The following is a 26,851-nucleotide window of genomic DNA, read 5'->3' as shown; positions in this document are numbered from 1 at the left end:
TTGGAGCAACTGGAGACGCTTCATGGAGGATTGCCTGACTCCAAAGTAAAGTCAGCAGCATTTTGGAGCAATTGGAGACGCTTCATGGAGGATTGCCTGACTCCAAAGTAAAGTCGGCAGCATTTCGGAGCAACTGGAGATGCTTCATGGAGGATTGCCTGACTCCAAAGTAAAGTCAGCAGCATTTTAGAGCAACTGGAGATGCTTCATGGAGGATTGCCTGACTCCAAAGTAACGTCAGCAGCATTTTGGAGCAACTGGAGACGCGTCATGGAGGATTGCCTGACTCCAAAGTAACGTCAGCAGCATTTTGGAGCAACTGGAGACGCTTCATGGAGGATTGCCTGACTCCAAAGTAAAGTCGGCAGCATTTCGGAGCAACTGGAGATGCTTCATGGAGGATTGCCTGACTCCAAAGTAAAGTCAGCAGCATTTCGGAGCAACTGGAGACGCGTCATGGAGGATTGCCTGACTCCAAAGTAACGTCAGCAGCATTTTGGAGCAACTGGAGACGCGTCATGGAGGATTGCCTGACTCCAAAGTAACGTCAGCAGCATTTTGGAGCAACTGGAGACGCTTCATGGAGGATTGCCTGACTCCAAAGTAAAGTCGGCAGCATTTCGGAGCAACTGGAGACGCTTCTTGGAGGATTGCCTGACTCCAAAGTAAAGTCAGCAGCATTTTAGAGCAACTGGAGATGCTTCATGGAGGATTGCCTGACTCCAAAGTAAAGTCAGCAGCATTTCGGAGCAACTGGAGACGCGTCATGGAGGATTGCCTGACTCCAAAGTAACGTCAGCAGCATTTTGGAGCAACTGGAGACGCTTCATGGAGGATTGCCTGATTCCAAAGAAAAGTCGGCAGCATTTTGGAGCAACTGGAGATGCTTCTTGGAGGATTGCCTGACTCCAAAGTAAAGTCGGCAGCATTTTGGAGCAACTGGATATGCTTCATGGAAGATTGCCTGACTCCAAAGTAAAGTGCATTACAGTAATCCGGCCGGAATGTCATACCAGATGTACAAGATAACAGCCCTGGGACATTTATCTTTCCGTATCTTGTGTTCAGGACTATTCATTTGGCCTTACGTCAACGGTCAGCGGTTATCTGCCCGGTTTATGCCAAACAATGTTATCATCTTTTGTCGATGGGTGCCGGCAAGCATCCCCCCTACCCCCCCAAAATCCAATAAAGTATGACTTAAAATTGTTTATGTCCGAAATGAAAGCAGTTTATCTGCACTTGTCATCGCCTTTCTGACACAGCTAGGATTTTTCGGTGTTTCTTCAGCCTGAAGGTGAAAAGCAACTGCTGATGCTCAGCTTTTTCAGTGGAGTGGACCGTGGGCAACTTGGGGTATTGACGAGCGAGCTGCTTAGCAGTAGACGAGGAACAGTTCATGTCAAATATTCTTGGAATTGATATGCCTCATCGAAGCAGAACTTTTAGAACTGCAGATCTACCCAGAAGACTTGGAAAGGTTGATTAACTTTGGACCGCTGCAGGCCAGGAGTTTGATTGCACCATTCTGGGAAAAAAAAATTGTATCGCCAGTGATTCAGTGGATAAAGAAAATAAGCACTGAAAAAAAATCAGATTTATGTTATTAGAGGGAGTGCAGAATCAGAAGAAATTTGGAAAACTTTATTCGACTTTATTAAACAGTGGGATGCATGGCCACCTATGGCATTACAATACAATGTGGAATGCCAGGCTTTGTTTCCGTCTTTTTCACTTCTGTTTATTGTCTTTGATGAAATATCTGAAAAATCTAAAAAGATATTGTATTTAAAAAAAAAAGGAAGAAGAAATTCATTATCTTGTGGGCAGCAATATTGAAGAGAAACTTTTTAATCCCAACATGAGATGCCAAGGTGACGCGGTGCTCCTGTCCTTGGAACCGGGTCATCACCAAGAACCCCCCACCCCCACCCACCGAACAGGCCACCTCGCTCCCATTGTCAACGGAGGTCAGTCCTGGGATGATAAGAAGCAGATGGAAGCGCTGGCACGTGCCCGCCCCCCTGTGCACCCCCCTGCTGCCCGTCAATGGCCAGCTCGCACTTTCAAATCAGTTCCCTCGCCGAATCCGAGCGCCAGTCCCTCTAATGTAGAGCCCCTCCGTCCCCTTTGTTCTGGGCTCCAATTTGTCTCCACAAACAAACGTTGTGGCCGCAGCACTTGCTCTTGATGACGCCTGGCAGGGAAGTGTTTTTGAAGTAATCAAGCACTTCGCACCTTGCATGCGGCGCACTGCCTGGCTTGCTGCTTGTTTTTCCACGTGATTTTTTTTTTTTTCTTTTTCACCTTCCCGATTCCGGACATTTTGTTTTGAAGGACCACCTGAGTGCATCTATTTTTCCTAATCCTGTTCTGAAGGACGTCAGCCGAGGGTACTTGCACACCCAGGCGGCCGGCTGTAATGAAAACGAGCCCGTGAGGGGGGGCGGTTTCAGGCTAGCAGCACTCAGGCAGGTGGCACTGGTCATTACTGCACAGAAGCAGCCGGAATTAGCCGGGATCTGCGGGGGGGACGGAGCACATACTGCGCGTAACATTGCAGAATTGACAGCTTTCTTTTTCCCCCGACTCTCATGGTTCCATTTATATTTTTAAAACCCTTAAAGCTCTGAAGCAATTGAAGCCACTTCAGCTTTTACCATTCTCCACCATACCCCGGGGAGGCTAATTGAGTTGTACCGCCCGGTAGAAACTTGGCTTCGGCAACAAAACTCAACATAATGCTGGCATCATAGGAGGAAGCTACTAAACATGGTGCCTTGCCAAATTGCTCTGTTATTATTTAAAAAAAAAAAAAAAATCGGGCCGGTTTTCACAACACAATAAGGGTTGAATAGTGATTGACCGCAGCCGATCTTCTAATCAATATGCAAAACGAGCCTTTCTCATGTTGCCACACTTATAAACCAATAGAGCAGGCATGTCCAAAGTCCGGCCCGCGGGCCAAACCCGGCCCGCGGTCGAATTTCATCCGGCCCTCGGCCCCTGTCATAAAATCAGTGCCGTCTGGCCCGCAGGTTGGGCGCAATGGAACACGTGTTGCATTGACTGAGGTCTGGTAGACTGGTGAGTGACGTTTTACAGAGTACTGCTTCCCTCTAGTGGCTAAATGAGTAATAGCATTCACTAAATGAGTAATAGCATTTAGACACTAGAGGGCATCACTCACGAGTTAACAAGACATCACTCCGTGTTGACATTGACTGATATGTCATATTTCAAATGATCCTTGCAGTTGTGGATATGTGTATTGCTTGTTCATTTCCCTGTTGTTCGAGTCAAAGGTTTTGTGACTATTGAAAAGTCATGGTGATACATTTTATGTTTCAAATCAATCAATTTGCACTCAGGAGACTTCTGTTTAAGAAAAAGTCAAGTGAATAAGCAGTTGCATGTGATATACCTGTTTCAAATGAACCAAAAGAAATTCTTAAGATTGTTGAAATTAAAATAAAAATGGAAATGTGAAACAGACTGGCTTACTAAAATTTGTTGAACAATATTGTTGTTCAATGTAAAGAATGTCAGCCAAGGTCGGCCCCCCGACATTTTACCACATAAAATCTGGCCCCCTTGGCAAAAAGTTTGGACACCCCTGATTTAAGCTCTTGATGTCGACAAAGTGTCCCGTTTTGTACCGAACAAAAAAAAAATGCCAGGAGAAAGAAGGTTTCCCTGCATGCCGAACAAAAAGCTGACGTGACTCAGAGGCGTTGTAGTCCGGTTCCAATTAACCGCGAAAAACAAGGGATGACTGGATTTATTTCTTGTTCTTTTCAACACGACGCAACCCTCTCCGTGCGCCCTACTTTTGTGTCGAGAACGACCGTCCTCTGCTGCTTCGACTGCTCATTGCTCATAATTAATTGCTTGTCTTCTTCGACCAGGTGGTGGTTCACACCAAGACTGGTGAGCGGCTCTACCGGATCTCGCCGTGGGCCAAATATGTCACCAGGCAGGAGAAATCGGTCATCTATGACTGGATTCACTGGGACCCCCCACAACCTTACATTGTAAGCGGTTACTGTTTGGCTTCTTCTTGGGAAGCAGTCAAAGGCCATCTTGGATTCACTGTTTATGATTCTTCCAATGTAGTAAAGTACTTATAAGCAGTGGTACAACATGAGCTATGTCAATCGTATGCTAATGTAGCATTTAGCATGACTTTTCCATCTTTTCTTGTCATCCCTTCGCGAGTATGATACTTGTCACATATGTAGGTCATTCACCACCACGCAAGCGATGATTTACTGACTCGGGAGCGACTCCCCAATGTCTTTAGTTGCGCTAGTAGCCAGCCGAAGCGCTTGTTAGCTAGCTGCTACGTAGCGAGTAGCACGTAGCTTCCCTCGCGAAGCTATTATGGCACCGTCTCGACGGTTCTTCGTCTTCCTTCGTTTGATTCTCAGTTTTGCTATTCAGTGTGTTTTAATGAGCTGCAAAATACTCATTTTGACAAGAAAACTATGATGTCAAATCACTTATTTTGAGCCTCAAATTTTGGTTTGAAGCAGCCATTTTGGATGATTTTTCAGGGCTGCTACTTTGATATTCCGTTTGGGGAAAAATGTGGCCAAACGAGCTTTGTGAGGGCCAGTTTATCACTCCTTATAGCTTCACTTTCTCTTTTAACTATCCCAGAGAGAGAGCTTTATCAGTGGATGGAATGTTCAAGTGGCTAAATCGTGTGCTTCAACTCGTGGGTTCAAATTTGTCAGTGTAGCCGTCGGGATGTTGGTGCCAAACAAATCTCCTGTGGAACAACAGATACTGTGATTCACACCACAGCATCCTTTTGTCTTCAGATTTTTTTTTTCCCACAGCTCTGAGAGGATGTTTTTGCTCCATTTTCACTTTTCCTTTCCAGCACATCCACCCGCGGCCCATGAAACCCACGCACCTGAGGATCTACGAGGCCCATGTGGGCATCGCGTCACCTGAGGGGAAGATTGCATCATACGGCAACTTCACGATCAACGTGCTGCCTCGTATAAAGGAGCTGGGTAAGACGCGGCGCTTGACGTGAAACATGACTGCTTATTAACTCCTCTGCCCCTTCATTTACTCATTAACTGTGGTGTCTCTTTTGGAGATATTAAAAAAAAAAAATAGCGAGATGGAATAAGAATTTTCAATGACAACGGCCTCCAAGAAATCTCACCATTTTGTACATCTGTCGTTGGCCTGCAGTGCCTTCTGGACTGAAAAAAAAAAAAACATTCAGCAACATTTTTCTCCCTCGTGGCCATTTGGAATCTCTCCTTGTATAATTAAACTTCGTCATGCTACAAACAAATCAGTTTTATTAGTCCCACTCAATCATAATCTTATTAAGTTTGTCGAGTCCAATTTCTTTTTCATTTTCAGCTTTGTTTTGGATTTTGTACAATCTGGCAAATTATCATCATACCATATTAGTAGTTTCTCTGCCAATTGCAAAACACGCTAACAATAATTCCCACCCCTTAATTTTGGGAAGAATTGTCTGTTTTAGTTGTTTGAATAGTAAATAAGCCACATTTTATGATCCACACAATCTTTAATATCACTTCAAACTCATCTTGCATTACCTTGAAGAATTAATGTCCTGAAGATGAGAAAAAAAACAATTGCACTGAAAATATGGGTAGCTTCCAAACCTTCCACTAACAAGCTAACTTTGCTCCTCCGCGACATACAAAGATGGAAATATAATCCCTTTAACATGCTACCTTGACGGGCGGCCCGGTAGTCCAGTGGTTAGCACGTTGGCTTCACAGTGCAGAGGTACCGGGTTCGATTGCAGCTCCGGCCTCCCTTTGTGGAGTTTGCATGTTCTCCCCGGGTCTGCGTGGGTTTTCTCCGGGTGCTCCGGTTTCCTCCCACATTCCAAACACATGCGTGGCAGGCTGATTGAACACTCTAAATTGTCCCTAGGTGTGAATGTGAGCGTGGATGGTTGTTCGTCTCTGTGTGCCCTGCGATTGGCTGGCAACTGATTCAGGGTGTCCCCCACCTACTGCCCGGAGACGGCTGGGATGGGCTCCAGCACCCCCCGCGACCCTAGTGAGGATTAAGCGGCTCGGAAGATGAATGAATGAATGAACGCTACCTTGACGCCGGTTAACAGATTTCAGGGTTTTGCTACAACTGCCGGATAGGTGATGTTTCAATATATTTGGTGGGCCATTTATGGATCAGAAGTGTCATTCGGTGACTCTGTGAAGAAGTGCTGCCTCCCGAGAGTGAAAATGCAACCCATGCTTGTACTGTAATGCTGTAATTCTTTATCTGTGGGGCATTTTGACAAAAGGGTGTCACCGACATGTTATGAGGACACCTGGGAACTGTTTTCAAGTTGTGAAACAAATGCATTATTTGTCTCCTGTTGTGATAATGCACAGGAGCCATCTGATAAATGATTTCCCCGCAGCATGACTCCTGTCAAACTGTCTACTCGCTGCAGCTCAGGGAATTCCCAATCGTAGTGCGCCAGAAGGTGAATCTTCGTCTTTTTAGCGTTGATATAGGAATGCTGACACACTCCCCCGAAAGACGTTTAAAAAAATTTTTTTTATTCCTCTCCAATGTGAAGCGATGATGGGAGTGCCATGCGGGCAGCGGCAAAACGATCGCAGGGCTTTCCCTACGGAGCGCTCGAAAGTCTCGAGTCATCTTTTACTCTCGTAAGAGCATGCTGAGAGGTGTCATTCGTGAACGCGTGACTTTTAGTAGCGTGTCGGAAACCAGACGACGGCTTTGCTTGGCTCTCCAGACGATTGCCGCTTTTTTATTTTTATTTTTTAACTATTTTTGTTGTATTAATGCAATTAGAATGAAACATCCCACAGGAGAGCATTTTTGTCTGATTTTGTTTTAACTTGAGCTCTTTTAATACATATTATATACATATACATCAAATTTGTGACCACTTTTGGCCAACGGAAACATATGATGCCAATGCTTAAAATTTTTTTTTTTTAAAAATCAATATTACAATACAGGGCGGCCCGGTAGTCCAGTGGTTAGCACGTCGGCTTCACAGTGCAGAGGTACCGGGTTCGATTCCAGCTCCGGCCTCCCTGTGTGGAGTTTGCATGTTGTCCCCGGGCCTGCGTGGGTTTTCTCCGGGTGCTCCGGTTGCCTCCAACATTCCAAAAATATGCATGGCAGGCTGATTGGACGCTCTAAATTGTCCCTAGGTGTGAGTGTGAGTGCGGATGGTTGTTCGTCTCTGTGTGCCCTGTGATTGGCTGGCAACCGATTCAGGGTGTCCCCCGCCTACTGCCCGAAGACAGCTGGGATAGGCTCCAGCACCCCCCGCGACCCTAGTGAGGATCAAGCGGCTCGGAAGATGAATGAATGAATATTACAATACAATACAATACATGCTGATTTATATAGCGCTTTCACAACAGCGCCAGTTGTAACAAAGCGCTTAACAAAACGGTTAACAAAGTAAAATAAACGCAACACATAACATAAAACACGGTATTACTGTAATATAACACCAAATGCAAGTTATTTCTATATACACCAAATGCAAGTTATTTCTATATACAGTAACTACAAAAGCGGCAAACAATGCAACATTTGTTTCTACAAACTTTATCGTAAACAGTGAACACGGTAATGTACCCAAGCCATGTAGTGCTGATGCAACCTATGATGGCTTATTCATTCATTCATCTTCCGAGCCGCTTGATCCTCACTAGGGTCGCGGGGGGTGCTGGAGCCTATCCCAGCCGTCTTCAGGCAGTAGGCGGGGGACACCCTGAATCGGTTGCCAGCCAATCGCAGGGCACACAGAGACGAACAACTATCCGCACTCACACTCACACCTAGGGACAATTTAGAGTGTTCAATCAGCCTGCCACGCATGTTTTTGGAATGTGGGAGGAAACCGGAGCACCCGGAGAAAACCCACGCAGGCCCGGGGGAGAACATGCAAACTCCACACAGGGAGGCCGGAGCTGGAATCGAACCCGGTACCTCTGCACTGTGAAGCCGACGTGCTAACCACTGGACTACCGGGCCGCCTGATGGCTTATTAACATAGTTATATCGTTGGCACCGCCCTACCCACTCTTGAGGACTTGCACACTGCAAGAATCAAGACAAGGGCACGGAAAATCCTCCTGGATCCCCCGCACCCTGCCCACCACCTTTTTCAGCCACTCCCCTCAGGGCAGACGCTACAGATCCCTGCGCACCAAATCCAGTAGACACTTAAACAGCTTCTTCCCTCTAGCCATTAACTCCTTAAACAGTCACTGACATAGTCACTCTTCTTGCACCACAAAATGGTACTACAAAACTACTGGTATACTCTAAAATGGTTCAATGATTTTCTTGTTTACGATGATACTAGTGCAGCGTGTTATACCGGAGACAAATTCCTTGTGTGTTCTACATACTTGGCCAATAAAGATGATTCTGATTCTGATTCTGATAGTTACGGGTATGAAAAAGCTAAACAATGTCTATCACCCAGACATTGCTTTCAAGAACAGCATTGAATTCCGATCGGAAATCTGGAAAATGCATTCTGGGCACCATTGTCGATTCGGCGTGTCCGCTGACATCTTACAAATCACCCCAGAGAGACGACAACAAGGCCTGCGGTGATGGCAGGAAATGAGGCGACGCGACCAGCCTCCTCACTGAATCGCGCTGAAAACTTTTACCTGCAAAACAAACAAACAACAGAGACGGCGAGATCGCGTCAAAGCATGACCAAATCTGAAACGGGTGATCCATCTCGAGCGTATGTGCTGTGTTTCCAGGTTACAACTGCATTCAAATGATGGCCATCATGGAGCACGCCTACTACGCAAGCTTCGGCTATCAGGTCACCAGCTTCTTTGCGGCTTCCAGGTATGAAACTGTTCTTAGGTGAGGGTTAACTCTGGTATTGATTACTTGAAGTAAACACGGCCCCGCGGTCTCGGTCTCAATACCGAATGTCCGTAAAAATCAATTGGAACAATCGGTCTCCTAGCATTGCGTCTCGATTGAGTAATGTCGGTAATGACCGTCGGCGAGGTCTCCACGCAAATTTGCGTCTTGACTCCAAATATTTGTCGGGTCGCGGCGTTTTGGCGACGCAAGCCGGCGAGACAAAACACGGTGAGCAATTTCCTGCCTGCCGTCCGATCAAGGTGAGCGCGCCTGACCCCGGCAGTAATCTCTCTGTAAACACATTTCCAGTTAATCCAGAGAGCGGGGCTCTGATAAAGCTCGACTAGTCTGAGTGTTTATCTTCTGTCAGAGATCCCCCCCACACCCCCCCATCCCATCTCCGCCGCCTCTTCCCTCGCCTTTTGGAGTATAGCCTAAACCCCCCCCCCCCCGAAGTGTAAGGTATATAGTGTAATTTCACCCATGATTGATCTCTCAGTGTCATTTAAAACCGGAACGCTTGAATACCGGGAAGCGGCTAATGCTGGTGTGATGCGTGCGGATTCACAAGGAGGCCGATGGGACGATAAACCGCGAGGACGGAAAATATGTACCGGGTCTCTCCGCGCTGACGGCATTGTGGCAATTCACGTTGGTCATTAACCCTTTGTGTGTTCAAAATTAAAAAGGCCTTAAGTTACGCATTTTACAATTTTTGTAATGATGTATTTTGTGTTATAAAAACATTCTTTTTTTTTTTTTTTCAAATACTCAAAATGTTCAGAGGCATCTGTGCTATCCATACATATATAGTTTTTATTAGTTCTTTGGGATTTTTTTGCCCTTTATGGACAATAAAGGCAGTACTGTGGTCATTAACCCTTGCGTGTTCAAAATTAAAAAGGCCTTAAGTTACGCATTTTACAATTTTTGTAATGATGTATTTTGTGTTATAAAAACATTCTTTTTTTTTTCTTTCAAACACTCAAAATGTCCACAGGCATCTGTGCTATCCATACATATATAGTTTTTATTAGTTCTTTGGTATTTTTTTTTGCCCTTTATGGACAATAAAGGCAGTACTGTGTTATGACACTTCAAAGAAATCTACAAAAATAAAACCTGAATTGGAAGATGTCATATCACACTAGTAGAGCCTTGATAATGTCTTAAAGTCAATAACTAAATTGTCCTGCTTGATTGACAACTGCGTTTTGGTCGTCCTCCTCAGTCGCTACGGCACTCCGGATGAGCTGAAGCAGCTGATCGACACGGCGCACTCGATGGACATCGTGGTGCTGCTGGATGTGGTCCACAGCCACGCGTCCAAAAACACAGAGGACGGCCTCAACAAGTTTGATGGCTCCGACTCATGCTTCTTCCACTCGGCTCCCCGCGGGGAGCACAACCTCTGGGACAGCCGCCTCTTCAACTACTCCAGGTACAAAAATAGGGGAGTCCTTGCTTTATTATGACGGTTTGGAGGTCTTGGCCTGAAACTGAAGCCAAGCTTTTGTGATAATGAGCAGCTGCTCCGGAATGTTTTATGCTAAAAATTGCAAAGCGGCCCCACAACTTTAAGCTTTCTTACACTTTCATGCCGCTTGTATCCCAACCCTCACCTATGGTCACGAGCTATGGGTCGTGACCGAAAGAACGAGATCCCGGATACAAGCGGCCGAAATGAGTTTTCTCCGCAGGGTGTCCGGGCTCTCCCTTAGAGATAAGGTGAGAAGCTCGGTCATCCGGGAGGGGCTCAGAGTCGAGCCGCTTCTCCTCCACATCGAGAGGAGCCAGATGAGGTGGCTTGGGCATCTGATTCGGATGCCTCCTGAGCGCCTCCCTGGTGAGGTGTTCCGGGCATGTCCCACCGGGAGGAGACCCCGAGGAAGACCCAGGACACGCTGGAGAGACTATGTCACCCAGCTTGCCTGGGAACGCCTCGGGATCCCCCGGGGAGAGCTGGAAGAAGTAGCTAGGGAGAGGGAAGTCTGGGCTTCCCTGCTAAAGCTGTTGCCCCCGCGACCTGGCCCCGGATAAGCGGTAGATAATGGATGGACACTTTCATGCCTTGATACTGGGGAGATTTAATTGCACCAATTTTAGACGTCCAGTGCTGGATATCGCAAAGCAGCCCCGCCACATAACCACTTCTGTTTGATTCCAGCGAAGGTCAAAACATAAAATGCGGTGTAATTCTTGAGTCTTGCAGCATTTTAACAAACATATGTCACAGAAATGTTAAGGAACGTGTGGGAAAAGGCAATTATACGTCTCATTGGAAATGATTCAAAATTTTTACAAATAAGCCAAGTGTAACATTTGTGCAAATGAAGTTCCGCAATCTACTTGACAATATTTTTTTCGGTGCGAAGATGTCGACAATTTTTTGGACATTTGCTTATCACTGCTGTCAAAAAAAATACCTTACATCCATTTTTGGTACTCTGAGCAACCCCATACTCTGAATGTGAACAGGTTTAGCTTGTGGGCTTCTTGTCCCTGCCAAGCTTGTACTTTTGCTTTCTAAAATATTGAACTAGATTAATTATTCATTTCAAATTTTCCGGAGCATTTGCGTCCAGCTTGAATGTCCTTGAAAACATGGAAGGATATTTTGTTTTCTTAGCCGATATAAATCCTCCCCCCCCCCCCTCCAAAATTCCCGAAACCCCTTTCCGAATGCGCCGATACGAGGGCGTGCTCACAACAACCGGCGGATGTCGGCCTAATTTATCGGTCGCCGTTTCCTTTTAAAAGATGCCAAAGTCACCTTGAGACAGCCGCCAAGTAAATCAAGGCGGCGCGTTTTGGCACGCCGGCGCGCTGGCAGTCCGAGAAACCGAAACCTCGCAGGATTGCGGCACGCTCCAGATGAAGAGAGACTTCTGAGGAACTTGTAATCCGACCACCTCTCCGGGATCATTCGCTTCTGTTCGACTTCAATGCGCCTGTGGATTCTTAAGATATGAAAAAAAAAAAAAAAGGGAGCCAGCGCCAGGCCTTTGAAAACTCCCTTTTCACAGCTCACCGTATTTTCACGCTGAGCGCGAGCAGAAAGGAATAATTACTGCCTCTCTGACAGGATGAATCTATATTTGTGTTTTTCGGAAACCACAAAGATCTGATAATGATCTGTACCTGGGGCCATTGGAAATGCCAAATTTATCTTCTCTTGGTATGGAATAAAAGAATTCATGGCTAAAATGTTATTAACTCGGCTTGATTTGTAATTTCAAATAAGGCGGACGCGCTTCTAATCGACGAAATGGGATTATTAAAAGCAACTCCAAATTGCTTTTCGCGTTGAAGAGTCGTGTCCGTCGACCCTTTAAAAAGTCTTGGATTTGCTTTTCCAAAGTTAAAGCCCTGTAAAGCGATTTCAGAGATTGACTTGAGCTGCATTTTCACGACCATAAAAGGGTAACCCTAACCCTAACCCACCCTGTAGGTGGACATAGCTTATATAGCAAGCGCATTATGCAAATCGGGCGGCCCGGTAGTCCAGTGGTTAGCACGTCGGCTTCACAGTGCAGAGGTACCGGGTTCGATTCCAGCTCCGGCCTCCCTGCGTGGAGTTTGCATGTTCTCCCCGGGCCTGCGTGGGTTTTCTCCGGGTGCTCCGGTTTCCTCCCACATTCCAAAAACATGCATGGCAGGTTGATTGAACAATCTAAATTGTCCCTAGGTGTGAGTGTGAGTGCGAAAGGTTGTTCGTTTCTGTGTGCCCTGCGATTGGCTGGCAACCGATTCAGGGTGTCCCCCGCCTACTGCCCGGAGACAGCTGGGATAGGCTCCAGCACCCCCCCCCCCGACCTTCGCGACCCCAGTGAGCATTAAGCGGTTTGGAAAATGGATGGATGAATGAATTATGCAAATCAACAGCCCGAAAATGGCACCTACGAAGAGACGCGCTTTTCCAAGCACAATTCAAACGCCATATCAACGGCATCTGATTGGCTGTCGGTGGTTGAGCGGGGTGTGGTTTCAAGACAGACACGCCCACAGCAGCTGAGAGCAGTGACAAGAACTTGACTTTACCTGATTTTGAAGCCTCGTTTTACGTACTTGGCAATTTTTTTTTTTACTCTCACGGGGTTTTTCACCCAGTTGCCAATTCATGGGAAGACAGAAAAACTTGTAAATCAACAAACGTTTACTCGTAGGCGCATTTTGCCAAATAAGCGGTTAACAAAGAGATTGACACGGTTGTTTAATTTCATATTTGATGGGTGGGCAAGCACTCCAGAGACCCAGCTATTTGTATATATTCATTCATTCATTCATTTTCCGTACCGCTTGATCCTCACAAGGGTCGCGGGGGGCGCTGGAGCTATCCCAGCTGTCTTCGGGCAGTAGGCGGGGGACACCCTGAATCGGTTGCCAGCCAATCGCAGGGCACACAGAAACAAACAACCATTCGCACTCACACGCACACCTCGGGACAATTTAGAGTGTTCAATCAGCCTGCCACGGATGTTTTTGGAATGTGGGAGGAAACCGGAGCACCCGGAGAAAGCCCACGCAGGCCCGGGGAGAACATGCAAACTCCACACAGGGAGGCCGGAGCTGGAATCGAACCCGGTACCTCTGCACTGTGAAGCCGACGTGCTAACCACTGGACTACCGGGCCTCCCCTATTTGTATATATAGATTCCATTTTCCTTTCCATGTCCCCTTTTGAATCAGAATTCAAATCCCCCTAAAAACAGACGCAATAAACATCATTGCAAGAGCTCCAGCACGGTGAGCTTAGTGTGAGAGATTTTGAGTTTGAATCTTAGCTCTGGTCTTGCCGTTTTGCATGCTCACCGGGTGCTCGCACTTCCTTCCACATTTCGCAACTATTTACGCCATCCACTCAATCCATCCTCAGGACCCACGACTTCCGCTTGCTATCTTAGATGGACTTATTTATTTGTTTGTTTATTTTTACGCTAATTAAGACACCTCCAAAACCTTTTGGTGTATAGCTAGCGCCACACCACCAAAGAAGTCTTTGTCAGTCGTTTCAGTTCACGTCAACTGTCACCACTTCCTGTTCCGCCACCCACAAGTGTCTTTGTCTACAAATAAGCTTTAACCAGGAAGCATTACCGTCAGTATGCCGTTAATGTCTGAACGGGGCTGCCTTTGTCCTTTTTTTTTTTTGGCACTACCCATGCACATCCTCCATCAGCATTTGCTTTCTTATCCGCAGCTTTTCCCGAACTTCAATCTATCCTCCGCCGTCGTGACAGCTTGACCCTCCGTCTGCCCGCGAACTCGGGTGCATCGCATTAAACGGGTCGCCGTCGTGTTCGGCTGGAGGGGAGCCGTGAGGGACGATAGCAGGGGTTAAGGGGAAGGGCGGGAGGATAAAACCCGATAAGCAGCTCTACCGTGCATGAAGATGAGGCTTGAAGGAAGCGGTGCTTGTAAGATTTTTGAGAAACTTCTGATCTTCACCATTAATGGTAATGGACCTGTGATTGCGATTTCATCAGCCATTTTTTTTTACCAAAAAAAAGTACATATTAACATTCATTCATTCATTCATTCATCTTCCGAACCGCTTGATCCTCACTAGGGTCGCGGGGGGTGCTGGAGCCCATCCCAGCGGTCTCCGGGCAGTAGGCGGGGGACACCCTGAACCGGTTGCCAGCCAATCACAGGGCACACAGAAACGAACAACCATTGGCACTCACACTCACACCTAGGGACAATTTAGAGTGTTCAATCAGCCTGCCACGCATGTTTTTGGAATGTGGGAGGAAACCGGAGCACCCGGAGAAAACCCACGCAGGCCCGGTGAGAACATGCAAACTCTACACAGAGGGGCCGGAGCTGGAATCGAACCCGGTACCTCTGCACTGTGAAGCCGACGTGCTAACCACTGGGCTACCGGGCCGCCACATATTAACATATTACACTAAAAGAAAAAACTATGACATTTCAGAAAAAAAATCCACCTGTTGCTGAATTATATTGCATATTATTGGTAAAAAAAAAAAAAAACTGATCCCGAATCAGCGCAAGAAAATAAAAATCTAGAAAAGTTGACCCGCAGCTCTCAAAAAAAAAGTCGTAAAAATTTGTTGACCGGTGAAATTGGACATTTTTGCCGAGTTTTCTTTCTATTGTAAAGTTTTTGTCTGCCCATATTAAGGAAGTTCTTTTATTCAGAATATAAATATTATTTTTGCACTAATCAGCCGATTAATCCGTTGTCGGAATTTTTTATCCCACCAAATATTGGTAACAGCACCCCCAAAAAAAAGAAATCTGTGGCTGTCAGACTGTACTCGTTCCACCCAGCACCAGTGATTGGTCACTTGTCACTCACTCGTCATTCATCAGTCTCAGCCTGTCAGCCCCCACATGCATATCCAGCAACGCTCAGTGATGTCACTCCGTCTTCATTTTGTCCATCATCACACCCAGAGCACCAGACGTTGGTCGCTCACATCATCACACATCCTCGGCCACGCTACATGTCAATTATTAGGCCCGGCCATCCGTTATTTTCAAAGCTTGTAAGTCGATACTCAGGAGGTGGGGGGGGGGGGGGGTGTTCCTCTGTACATCCAGGATGCTCCACCAGCGGCAATATGACTCCATTAGCGCTGCTTTATTCTATTAGCGCTCCCCCTAATCATGTTTCAGTGGCGCGCTTAAGCAAGAGCACGATGTAGTTTGCTATTTTGCTCCGGCATTAACACCGCAGACGGAGCGATGACTTCATTGAGCCGCGTATCTGTTCTCCAACCGGGGGAGCCCAGCACCCGGCCCGTAATTGGGCTTGATGATGAATGGTACCATGGCTCCTAATGTGGCAGCGCGGTTCCATCCCAGTGACCCCCGCTCCCCCCCCCTCCCCCCCCGCACCTCCCCCAACTGAGCTCTTCAGTTTGCTATTATCTCCATCCCCGGAGGATGCACTGTGCCGGAGTCTTTGTTGGCTCTGTGCAGCAGAGTGAAGGACCTAATCTATTTATCACAGAAGCTGCGTGACCACCCAGCTCATCCGCCGCTCAGCCAAGCCCCCACCACCCCCCACCCCCACCCCACATTGGCGCTCCTTCTCGCGCTGATGTAACATTTTGCTTCGCACCTGTCAGCACACGCCCGGGTCAGACATCCCTGAGGAGGAGCAGGAGGGGAGGGCTCAGGACGAGTTGAAACTTGCAGGGGTGAGAGCGAACCAGAGAGGGAGGAGAGAGCGGAGGGGGGGGGGGGGGATTATTGAGAGCAAGAACAGTTAAGTGTGGCGACGGATGTGACAGTTTGAGAGCTTATTGGAGTGGTCGTTGCTGCTGCTGCTGCTGCAACAGCTTTTTGACATGATGAAATGGCCCCAGCCCATCACTGAAATGTTAAAGTGCTTCCTCGCTGTGCTGCTGGAGTGGGGAGAGGGGGGGGGGGGTTACGGTTTGATTCGGTGTTAAGTGAGCTCATCCTTGCAGGACCTGTTATTGGTTGCGTCGTTGCTACTGACGGGCATGCACAAAATGCTGACCGCAAACGGCTATGGACCAATGCTAGCGGGCCAATGTGGCTGTCGGACCCTCAAACAAAAAAAAAAAAACCCGGACTATTATAACGGCAGCGGCCCGGTAGTCCAGTGGTTAGCACGTCGGCTTCACAGTGCAGAGGTACCGGGTTCGATTCCAGCTCCGACCTCCCTGTGTGGAGTTTGCATGTTCTCCCCCGGGCCTGCGTGGGTTTTCTCCGGGTGCTCCGGTTTCCTCCCACATTCCAAAACCATGCGTGGCAGGCTGATTGGGCGCTCTAAATTGTCCCTCGGTGTGAGTGTGGGCGTGGATGGTTGTTCGTCTCTGTGTGCCCTGCGATTGGCTGGCAACAGATTCAGGGTGTCCCCCGCCTACTACCCGAAGACAGCTGGGATAGGCTCCAGCACCCCCCGCGACCCTAGTGAGGATCAAGCGGTTCGGAAAATGGATGGATGGATGGATGCATATAATAACGGCAGGATACAATTACAGATTGCGGTACTTACGTTTCGTCATCAACTCAGTGCTGAGAAGAACATCAACGAGGGAAAAGTCAGAAAGGAGGCAAGGGACAACTAGGCTCTAATTTAGCAGGACCGCTGCACCTGGTTGACCCCGCAAACATGAAATGGCAACAGCTTCTTAGTATGGTACACGAGTTTTAATATAGATTAATGCCCGGTAGTCCAGTGGTTAGCACGTGGGCTTCACAGTGCAGAGGTACCGGGTTCGATTCCAGCTCCGACCTCCCTGTGTGGAGTTTGCATGTTCTCCCCGTGCCTGCGTGGGTTTTCTCCGGGTGCTCCGGTTGCCTCCCACATTCCAAAAACATGCGTGGCAGGCTGAATGAACACTCTAAATTGTCCCTAGGTGTGAGTGTAAGTGCGAATGGTTGTTCGTCTCTGTGTGCCCTGCGATTGGCTGGCAACCGATTCAGGGTGTCCCCCGCCTACTGCCCGAAGATGGCTGGGATGGGCTCCAGCACCCCCCGCGACCCTAGTGAGGATCCAGTGGTTCGGAAAATGGATGGATGGATATTATAACGGCAGGATACGATCACAGATTGCGGTACTCACGTTTCGTCATCAACTCTGAGAAGAACATCAACGAGGGAAAAGTCAGAAAGGAGGCAAGGGACAACTAGGCTCTAATTTAGCAGGACCGCTGCACCTGGTTGACACCGCAAACATGAAATGGCAACAGCTTCTTAGTATGGTACACGAGTTTTAATATAGATTAATTATAGATTAATTTGCAATTAATTTACATTACATATCATGTTGGGATGAAAGCTCACCTGTCCTGGTCAACATCTTTACAATATGAACATTTGTTGGGGTTTTTTTTGTTGTTTTCCTTAAAGCCTTGGAAAATGCGTGGGTGATTATTGATATTATGGTTTGATTACGTCACTCGCAATTCATATCTGAATACAGGACCGTTTTTTTTTTTTTTTTGTGCAGGTGCACGTCTCAGCACCGGTTCTCAGTATGGAAACCCAATTGCTCAAGTTGCAAAATTGGTTGAATGCAGAGTCAGACACTCATGCTTTAATCGGCGTCGCGGGTGTCCCTCATTTGCCGCTCATTACATGAGCAAATCTCTGGCGCGGTGCCATGGAGACGGTGGTTAAAAAAGACAGCCGTCCTTTTGAGAAAAGAGTCCAAAGCAACATTTTCACAATGGTGGGGGCCTTCAGGGCTCTCTAAACGCCATGAAAAGTAACGACCTGAATTGGAATGAATGTCTTGCCAAAAGTACATTCGTTTCATTTTGTCGCGTTTCTCAGTCCGATTTCATGGTCGCGTCAACTACTGTATATTCATTCATTCATTCATCTTCCGAGCCGCTTGATCCTCACTAGGGTCGCGGGGGGTGCTGGAGCCTATCCCAGCTGTCTCCGGGCAGTAGGCGGGGGACACCCTGAACCGGTTGCCAGCCAATCGCAGGGCACACAGAGACGAACAACCAACCACGCTCACACTCACACCTAGGGACAATTTAGAGTGTTCAATCAGCCTGCCACGCATGTTTTTGGAATGTGGGAGGAAACCGGAGCACCCGGAGAAAACCCACGCAGGCCCGGGGAGAACATGCAAACTCCACACAGGGAGGCCGGAGCTGGAATCGAACCCGGTACCTCTGCACTGTGAAGCCGACGTGCTAACCACTGGACTACCGGGCCGCCAATACTGTATATTAACAATTCAATTGTTTCGTCGACAGCGCGTTATTTTTTTTTTTTTAGGAAGAGCCGATATGCACGCTTAGAAAAAGAGGAAAGTTTCTTACGTACAGAAAAGTAACTCATTCACTGCAGCGGAGGTTTATATTTATCAACTGGTGTCCAGCCGTCGGCCGCCACCGACAAATATATTCCTCAACGTGTGACGACTTTCACCCGTTTCCCAAGCAAACTTTCCTCAACTTCGTCTCGAGTGTGAGTACTTTTTAGCACCGCTGCTTATTTTGGAGAAAACCTGAGCGACGGCGCGCAGCCCCTCCATGTTAATGAAAACGCCTCCCGCCGCCGCCCGGCCTGCGACATAATGACGCTTTGGTTATCAATATGTGAATGTCCTGCGGCGGTGGAAATTAATTTCTAGTGTTCAAAGTGCATGATGAGCCGTGTGAATAATTCAAAGCCTCTGCCGTGTCTGACCTTCAATGTGTGTGTGTGTGTGTGTGTGTGTGTGTGTGCGCGCAATGCTAGCTGGGAAGTGTTGCGCTTTCTGCTCTCAAACCTGCGCTGGTGGATGGAGGAATACAAGTTTGATGGTTTCCGATTCGACGGCGTCACCTCCATGCTGTACCACCACCATGGCATCGGTAAGAAATGCAGAAGCTAGAAATGGCTGCCATTGTTCAACACCCCCCCCCAAAATAAACCCAAAAGAAGAACTTGGGCACAGATTCGGATAAAGACAAGAAAAACTTGATTGTCACGTGTGAGAGCGTTTCCTCCGCAGGCGTGGCCTTCTCGGGGGACTACAGCGAGTACTTTGGCCTCCACGTGGACGAGGACTCGCTGGTGTACCTGATGCTGGCCAATCACATCCTGCACACGCTGAATCCCGACTGCATCACCGTGGCGGAGGTAGAGGTCGTCTTTTGTAATGACACGGCCCGCGGCGGCTATTAGTGGCGAGCGCGGCTTCCTTGCCTATTCATTGCTGTAATTAGGAAGTAATACGCAAAAGGCAATGAGATGTCACTTCTGTTGGCCTAAGGAACCTCCAAGAATCCATGCCGGGGGACACTTTCTGACCTTCTGATTCGTTTGGATTTTCCAAGCAGCGTTCCCAAAGGAAGGAATGCAAATAGAAATAATCCAGGGTCAAAAGCTAAAAACTTTCATTAACTGCAAAGGTTCGGTTTTGAGTGACGCGTTATACGTTACACGTGAACCACTGAAGAGTGTCAAAAGTGGGCGACTTTGATCACAGAGATCGTATGGCGCCTTGAAATGATCAAACGGGACCCGGTGCACATCAGTTGGCGTGGGTAAAAAATTGTGCTGCTTCCCATCGGGACTCATTTTGGCGATTTTTGCTCGCCATCCTGAAGCTTCTACCGCTTATCCGGGGCCCGGTCGTGGGGACAACAGCTTTAACAGGGAAGCCCAGACTTCCCTCTCCCTAGCTACTTCTTCCAGCTCTCCCCGGGGGATCCCGAGGCGTTCCCAGGCCAGCTGGGTGACATAGTCTCTCCAGCATGTCCTGGGTCTTCCTCTGGGTCTCCTCCCGGTGGGGCATGACCGGAACACCTCATCAGGGAGGCGTTCAGGAGGCATCCGAATCAGATGCCCAAGCCACCTCATCTGGCTCCTCTCGATTTGGAGGAGAAGCGGCTCGACTCGGAGCCCCTCCCGGATGACCGAGCTTCTCACCTTATCTCTAAGGGAGAGCCCGGACACCCTGCGGAGAAAACTCATTTCGGCCGCTTGTATCCGGGATCTCGTTCTTTCGGTCACGACCCATATAGCTCGTGACCATAGATGAGGGTAGGATGAACATGTCCACCCAATTTACTGCCAATCTGTGAAACGAGTGTCCGGCATCATATTTTCTAACTTTTCCCAGGGGGGGCGCTACTGTGAGTTTTTCAATGGTCATGTCGGCTGCATTGGCCTTTTGGCCAGGACACAAGCACTACAAAAACTTAATTGCTTAATGGCACGTTGAGATCACCAAAAAAAGCCCATTGATTCCTTCGTCTAAAGAATACTCATTAAAGCTGAAAGTGATGAATAACTCCCCCAGCTCCGTTTTTCATGGTGAACCCTCGAAGGGCTCATCAAACTTTGACGCCACAAATTTTTACTGCTGACTTTGCTTCATTTCAGGTTGTATTCTTCTTCTTCTTCTCACTTTCTTCTTTTCTTAACTGCAAATCCAACTTTTTTACAGGACGTGTCGGGAATGCCCGCCCTCTGCAGGCCAGTGGTGGAAGGTGGCCTAGGTTTCGATTACCGTCTCGCAATGGCCATTCCCGATAAGTGGATTCAGGTACGGTGATCTACATGTAATCGCTCATTCGTTTTGTTTGTTTTGTTTTGACGCACATCTGATGAGTTATCTTAAGCCAACAGTCTCGAACTTGGGTCTTGAACTGGAGAGTGATTGGAAATTATTCATTCATTCATTCATCTTCCGAGCCGCTTGATCCTCACTAGGGTCGCGGGGGGTGCTGGAGCCTATCCCAGCTGTCTCCGGGCAGTAGGCGGGGGACACCCTGAATCGGTCGCCAGCCAATCGCAGGGCACACAGAGACGAACAACCATTCGCACTCATACTCACACCTAGGGACAATTTAAGATAAGATAAGATAAGATAAGATATCCTTTATTCGTAGATTAGAGGGTCCAATCAGCCTGCCATGCATGTTTTTGGAATGTGGGAGGAAACCGGAGCCCCTGGAGAAAACCCACGCAGGCCCGGGGAGAACATGCAAACTCCACACAGGGAGGCCGGAGCCGGAATCGAACCCGGTACCTCTGCACTGTGAAGCCCACGTGCTAACCACTGGACTACCGGGCCGCCCTGATTTGAAATTAGAGCGGCAAATTGGTGTCATTGTCAAATCCAACTTCTTTCATCTTACGCAGCTGGCTAAAGTCAAGCCTCTCCTTTCTCAAGAGCTGCCAAACTTTAAAACTTGTATGAAAACGGTTTTTATCTATCTATCTAGCTATCTAGCTATCTAGCTATCTAGCTATCTAGCTATCTAGCTAGCTAGCTAGCTAGCTAGCTAGCTAGCTATCTTTGGGCCTTTTGACTCAGCATGAGATTTGGTTTTTAGTTTAACTGTTTGTGTGCTTTCTACCATCTTCATTAATCATTTATTGTTTCATTCTGTGTTGTATGAATTATTTGTACTCCACATGCAGTACTTTGCACACAGCGGTGCTTGTTTTCAAGTGCATCGAAAAATACACTGCAGTCCAGTTGACAGCTTAGAGTTCAAAAGTAGGCTTGAAAGCGTGCTACACGTTGCGCTAGTTCTGGCTGTCGGCAGGCATTAGCTTGGGGGGGGTGCGCAAAATAATTTGTAATAAATCGTCATGTCGCTCAAAAAAAAAAAAAAAAAAAAAGCACCGACCGACCTCTCTTCTCTGGCTTCGGGCCAATTTGAAGCTCCGACTATGATTGTGCCGCATCGCCACATTTTTGTCCTGAGCTGCATGTTTTGGCGACTGCTAACGGGAGCTTCCACCAACGCTTTTCCGCGGAAAACACGTTTGGCTAAGTCCCATTTACACGTCAACATGTGCGTTTTTTTTTTCAGATAATGTGATCAAAAGTCTCCTCGCGTGAGAAGCACTTGAGTATTATTTTTCTCGCCCCTGAGCGGTGGAAGAGGTTTAATCTTCCACGAACGAGCCCTTTGTTCCTCGTATTTTTTTTCTTTTTTTTTATTATTATGAAGGCAGCACTCTTATTTTTTTTCATCTTTAATAGCACCTCATGACTGAATGGGAAGGTCATTATTCATCCCCTCAAACAAAAGACTTACGGAAGAAACGGTCCGACGAGACGCAGCTGTTATAGTGAACGTAAAACGGTTTGACCTTTTCGTTCATGGTGACCTTGCGCTTGACTGAGTAATTAGCGCAGTTGCAGCGCATACGCATTTACGTTACAAAGGTTTTCTCCGTTTTCCTTTAACGTGAAGGTCGTCGTTGTGCCGAGCGTGTGCCTCAACTTTGGTATGTCGTGGGTCGAGGTGGCAAAAGCATCTGCGGCCATTTTTTTTAGGAAAACTCCACATCCGTAGTTTGCGTTCTTTTTCGGAATCCAACACAGAAGTGGGAAAGTGCAGCAGCGGTGCGTTCAGTCTGAAGTTTTTGCCAATTAAAAACAACCATGGGAGCGGCCCGGTAGTCCAGTGGTTAGCACGTCGGCTTCACATTGCAGAGGTACCGGGTTCAATTCCAGCTGCGGCCTCCCTGTGTGGAGTTTGCATGTTCTCCCCGGGCCTGCTTGGGTTTTCTCCGGGTGCTCCGGTTTCCTCCCACATTCCAAAAATATGCGTGGCAGGCTGATTGAACACTCTAAATTGTCCCTAGGTGTGAGTGTGAGCGTGAATGGTTGTTCGTCTATGTGTGCCCTGCGATTGGCTGGCAACCGATTCAGGGTGTCCCCCGCCTACTGCCCGGAGACGGCTGGGATGGGCTCCAGCACCCCCCGCGACCCTAGTGAGGATCAAGCGGTACGGAAGATGAATGAATGAATGAAAAACAACCATGGCGTAAATCCTCGACTAAATCGCAGCAATAACAGTCAAAGTCTGTCCTGCCTTGGGATACGAGTTCAATTTATTCCGTCACAAGGCTCACAACTCAAATAAATTGCATTTCAAATCGTCTCTCCCTTGATGAAATGACTTGGAAATGTCACGAATCCATTCCAGCCCTCCCCAACAACCTTGGGGCTCAAGGTCGAACGCTTTCACGGCGTGACCTTCTGGGGTAGTGGCGAAAAGACGAAGTCTTTTCTTGTAACGATGACAATCGTTTCTACAATAGAGGGTATTTTGGGCAAACCTCCCATCAGACACACCATTTCCTCGCCTGCTGTTACGTCTTATGAGTCCAAAATAAATGTTTTATGAAGGTGACAAGCGCTCATTTCTGCTGCAAATTGCGCCGCTACGTGCTCGGTCACATTTAAAACGTGCTGGTTGCGCTTTGTTGTTTGTAATGGACATTTTTTTTGTTGTTGTTGTCATTTTGCCGTTATTGGACGGATACAATTGAGCACTCGGCGCCGCAGGTTCACATGCCGGATGGGAAAAATTCTTGGCACGGGATACCGTGGATGTCCTTCCGCACAACAAGTGTTGAAGCACCCTCAAGCTCGCCGCTTCAGCCCAAAGTGCCGATGCTGAAGTACTTAATGGCCCACCGTGGTAGAGAGAAAAACATTGTTTATAAGAGCGCCGCAACGGGTCTGAAAAGCCATTCGGGGTGTGATGAGCCAACAGACATGCGTACGTTTGCATTGCCATGCAAAAAAAAAAAGCATTTTGTTGTTACGATGCACGCTCACATCTTGTTATGGGATAGTTGGGGTGCTCCAAACTTCATCTGTTCTGCTTTTGCATCTGTCCAATTAGAAGAGATGGGAAACCTGGGTTCACTCGAAATATGATAATACGCTGAGTATCGTAATACAACGCGTGTGCATTTGCTGGAAAATCATCAGCGTTATCTGCGGGAGTGTATAAGAAAGTCAAAAGTGTCATTCACATTGTTTCAAGATCAAGATTTATTCCAGTAATGCCACACGCGATGCTTTTTCGAGTGGATTGTTATGCCACACAGTTTTGAGAGTCACCGTTTTGACACCGCCGCACACTTTATTCCTATAACGAGTTTCATACACAAGGTAACTCGTGATTAAAAGTACAGCATTTTAAGGCATTTACAAAATAATTTTTTTTTAAAAAACCCGAAAACACCACTATGAGACTGATTGTTTTGACACCTGTCTGTGATTGTCATTCCACACATAGCTTTGATTGTGATTGTTTTGATTGCACCAGCGTGTGATTGTTATGCCACACCTAGCTTTGCGAGTGATTGTTTTCGTTGCGGCAGCGTGGCCTATTTATGCCACGCATGGCTTTGAGACGGATTGTTTTGACACCAACCTGCGAATGTGAAATTTCACACATAGTTTTGAGTGTGATTCTTTTGACTCCGTCAGCGTGCCCATTGTTCTACCACACAGCTTTTGAGAGTGGTTGCTTTGACTACGTGAGCATTTTGATATGCCGTGCATAGTTTTGGGAGTGATTGTTTTGACTGCACTGTTGTGCGATTGTTGGTGACTGCATATCTTTGAAAGTGACGATACCTGCGTCCTTTAATTATACTGAAGGCAAATCTGATAATAGTACTTGTAGTGACATTTTTGCAGTTTAAAAAAAAAATCCCAACATCCATCCATCCATTTTCCGAACCGCTTGATCCTCACTAGGGTCGCGGGGGGTGCTGGAGCCTATCCCAGCCGTCTTCGGGCAGTAGGCGGGGGACACCCTGAATCGGTTGCCAGCCAATCACAGGGCACACAGAGACAAACAACCATTCGCACTCATACTCACACCTAGGGACAATTTAGAGCGTCCAATCAGCCTGCCACGCATGTTTTTGGAAAGTGGGAGGAAACCGAGCCGCTTCTCCTCCACATCGAGAGGAGCCAGATGAGGTGGCTTGGGCATCTGATTCGGATGCCTCCTGAACGCCTCCCTGGTGAGGTGTTCCGGGCATGTCCCACCGGGAGGAGACCCCGAGGAAGACCCAGGACACGCTGGAGAGACTATGTCACCCAGCTGGCCTGGGAACGTCTCGGGATCCCCCGGGGAGAGCTGGAAGAAGTAGCTAGGGAGAGGGAAGTCTGGGCTTCCCTGCTAAAGCTGTTGCCCCCGCGACCCGGCCCCGGATAAGTGGTAGAAGATGGATGGATGGGAGGAAACCGGAGCACCCGGAGAAAACCCACGCAGGCCCGGGGAGAACATGCAAACTCCACACAGGGAGGCCGGAGCTGGAATCGAACCCGGTACCTCTGCACTGTGAAGCCGACGTGCTACCACTGGACTACCTACCGGGCCGCCTAAATCCCAACATATGAAAGTAAACTTTTTTTGCATATTTAAGCGAGGTGATGTGACCTTGTCACGGCACGCTTCTTCCCGCCCTACACTTGATTGTTTTTCTTGACCGGAGGGGGAAGTCCGTGGAAGCTTATGCATCGTTCATCAAGCCAGTTGCTCACAGCGGTGGCTGTTACTCCGTGTTGAAGATGGAGAGACAGAGAAGAAGAAGAAGAAGAAGAAGAAGAAGACTCCCAGGCTTGACCTTCCAAGTGCGCTTGCTTCTTACACCAGCTTTACTTTCCTTGGATTGAAGCCTCCAGCTCAGTAAACACTCACAGGATTATCCTCTGAGCTACCTTGGAAAACTCTCCTTCATGCTTTGACTTCTCAGTACAATTTGAGAGTTGCCTGCTTGCTTTTTTTTTAAGCTGTGTTTTCAAGGCTTAAATTGTGCATTAAATTAATATCCGGTTGGGATTTTTTTTTAAATTGGATGCTGATTTTGATATTTGGCAGGGTAAAATTCTGACAATCAATCAATTAGCCGCGTCGTGACTATCGCCAGGCGCCAGTTTGCACACCTTTATAAGCCTCATCATCATCATCATCAAGGTATGACACTGGTGTGCCGAAAAAGGCGAACATGAGTCTCAGCAACTAGCTGAATAAAGGTCCGACCCCCCCCCCCCCCCCTCCAAAAAATACCACTTAAAACTTTTCCGAACAACACAGTCAATGTTTTAAGTAGCATTTTTACATCGCTCATGGCCATACAGGCAGCCCGGTAGTCCAGTGGTTGGCACGTCGGCTTCACAGTGCAGAGGTACCGGGTTCGATTCCAGCTCCGGCCTCCCTGTGTGGAGTTTGCATGTTCTCCCCGGGCCTGCGTGGGTTTTCTCCGGGTGCTCCGGTTTCCTCCCACATTCCAAAAATATGCGTGGCAGGCTGATTGAACACTCTAAATTGTCCCTAGGTGTGAGTGTGAGCGTGGATGGTTGTTCGTTTCTGTGTGCCCTGAGATTGGCTGGCAACCGATTCAGGGTGTCCCCCGCCTACTGCCCGGAGACAGCTGGGATAGGCTCCAGCACCCCCCGCGACCCTAGTGAGGATCAAGCGGCTCGGAAGATGAATGAATGAATGAATCATGGCCATACATGTTGCCAACCAGGCCTTAGAAATGGCAAAGGCTCAGTAACGGGAAGATGTTTTCATATTGGTATTGCTCAATGTTAGCATGTGCTAGCAAAGGTACCTCGTGGATGTTATCATACATTACAAAGAGGGAGAACCCGAAATGCTGCGGTTGTTTATGTACATCAGCCTTACTCATTATTTTAAATCTCTCAGGGCTGCATACA

The 26,851-nt window shown here is 47.7% G+C and overlaps 2 protein-coding genes and 1 long non-coding RNA gene across 3 annotated transcripts in view; 1 reads left to right on the top strand and 2 right to left on the bottom strand.

Annotated features, from left to right (window-relative positions):
• The window catches only part of usp16 (ubiquitin specific peptidase 16), a 274,331-nt gene that overhangs the window by 126,370 nt on the left and 121,110 nt on the right, over nucleotides 1-26,851 (bottom strand). The gene's annotated exons all lie outside the window — the stretch shown is intronic.
• The window catches only part of gbe1b (glucan (1,4-alpha-), branching enzyme 1b), a 61,682-nt gene that overhangs the window by 9,147 nt on the left and 25,684 nt on the right, over nucleotides 1-26,851 (top strand). The window contains exons 4-10 of the mRNA XM_052078446.1: nucleotides 3,909-4,034; nucleotides 4,889-5,024; nucleotides 8,787-8,877; nucleotides 10,133-10,342; nucleotides 19,108-19,223; nucleotides 19,364-19,491; nucleotides 20,804-20,902. Of these exons, the coding sequence (XP_051934406.1) occupies nucleotides 3,909-4,034; nucleotides 4,889-5,024; nucleotides 8,787-8,877; nucleotides 10,133-10,342; nucleotides 19,108-19,223; nucleotides 19,364-19,491; nucleotides 20,804-20,902 (906 nt within the window). The remainder of the gene's footprint in view (nucleotides 1-3,908; nucleotides 4,035-4,888; nucleotides 5,025-8,786; nucleotides 8,878-10,132; nucleotides 10,343-19,107; nucleotides 19,224-19,363; nucleotides 19,492-20,803; nucleotides 20,903-26,851) is intronic.
• Nucleotides 1-26,851, bottom strand: part of LOC127609024 (uncharacterized) — a 220,753-nt gene that overhangs the window by 184,395 nt on the left and 9,507 nt on the right. The window contains exon 2 of the long non-coding RNA XR_007964445.1: nucleotides 20,161-20,209. This is a non-coding gene — a long non-coding RNA (uncharacterized LOC127609024). The remainder of the gene's footprint in view (nucleotides 1-20,160; nucleotides 20,210-26,851) is intronic.

This window comes from Hippocampus zosterae, chromosome 10 (assembly GCF_025434085.1).
Source record: "Hippocampus zosterae strain Florida chromosome 10, ASM2543408v3, whole genome shotgun sequence".
Lineage (NCBI taxonomy): Eukaryota > Metazoa > Chordata > Actinopteri > Syngnathiformes > Syngnathidae > Hippocampus > Hippocampus zosterae.
The sequence above is the reverse complement of the archived record's forward strand: the minus strand, read 5'-3'. Positions and strand labels throughout refer to the sequence as shown.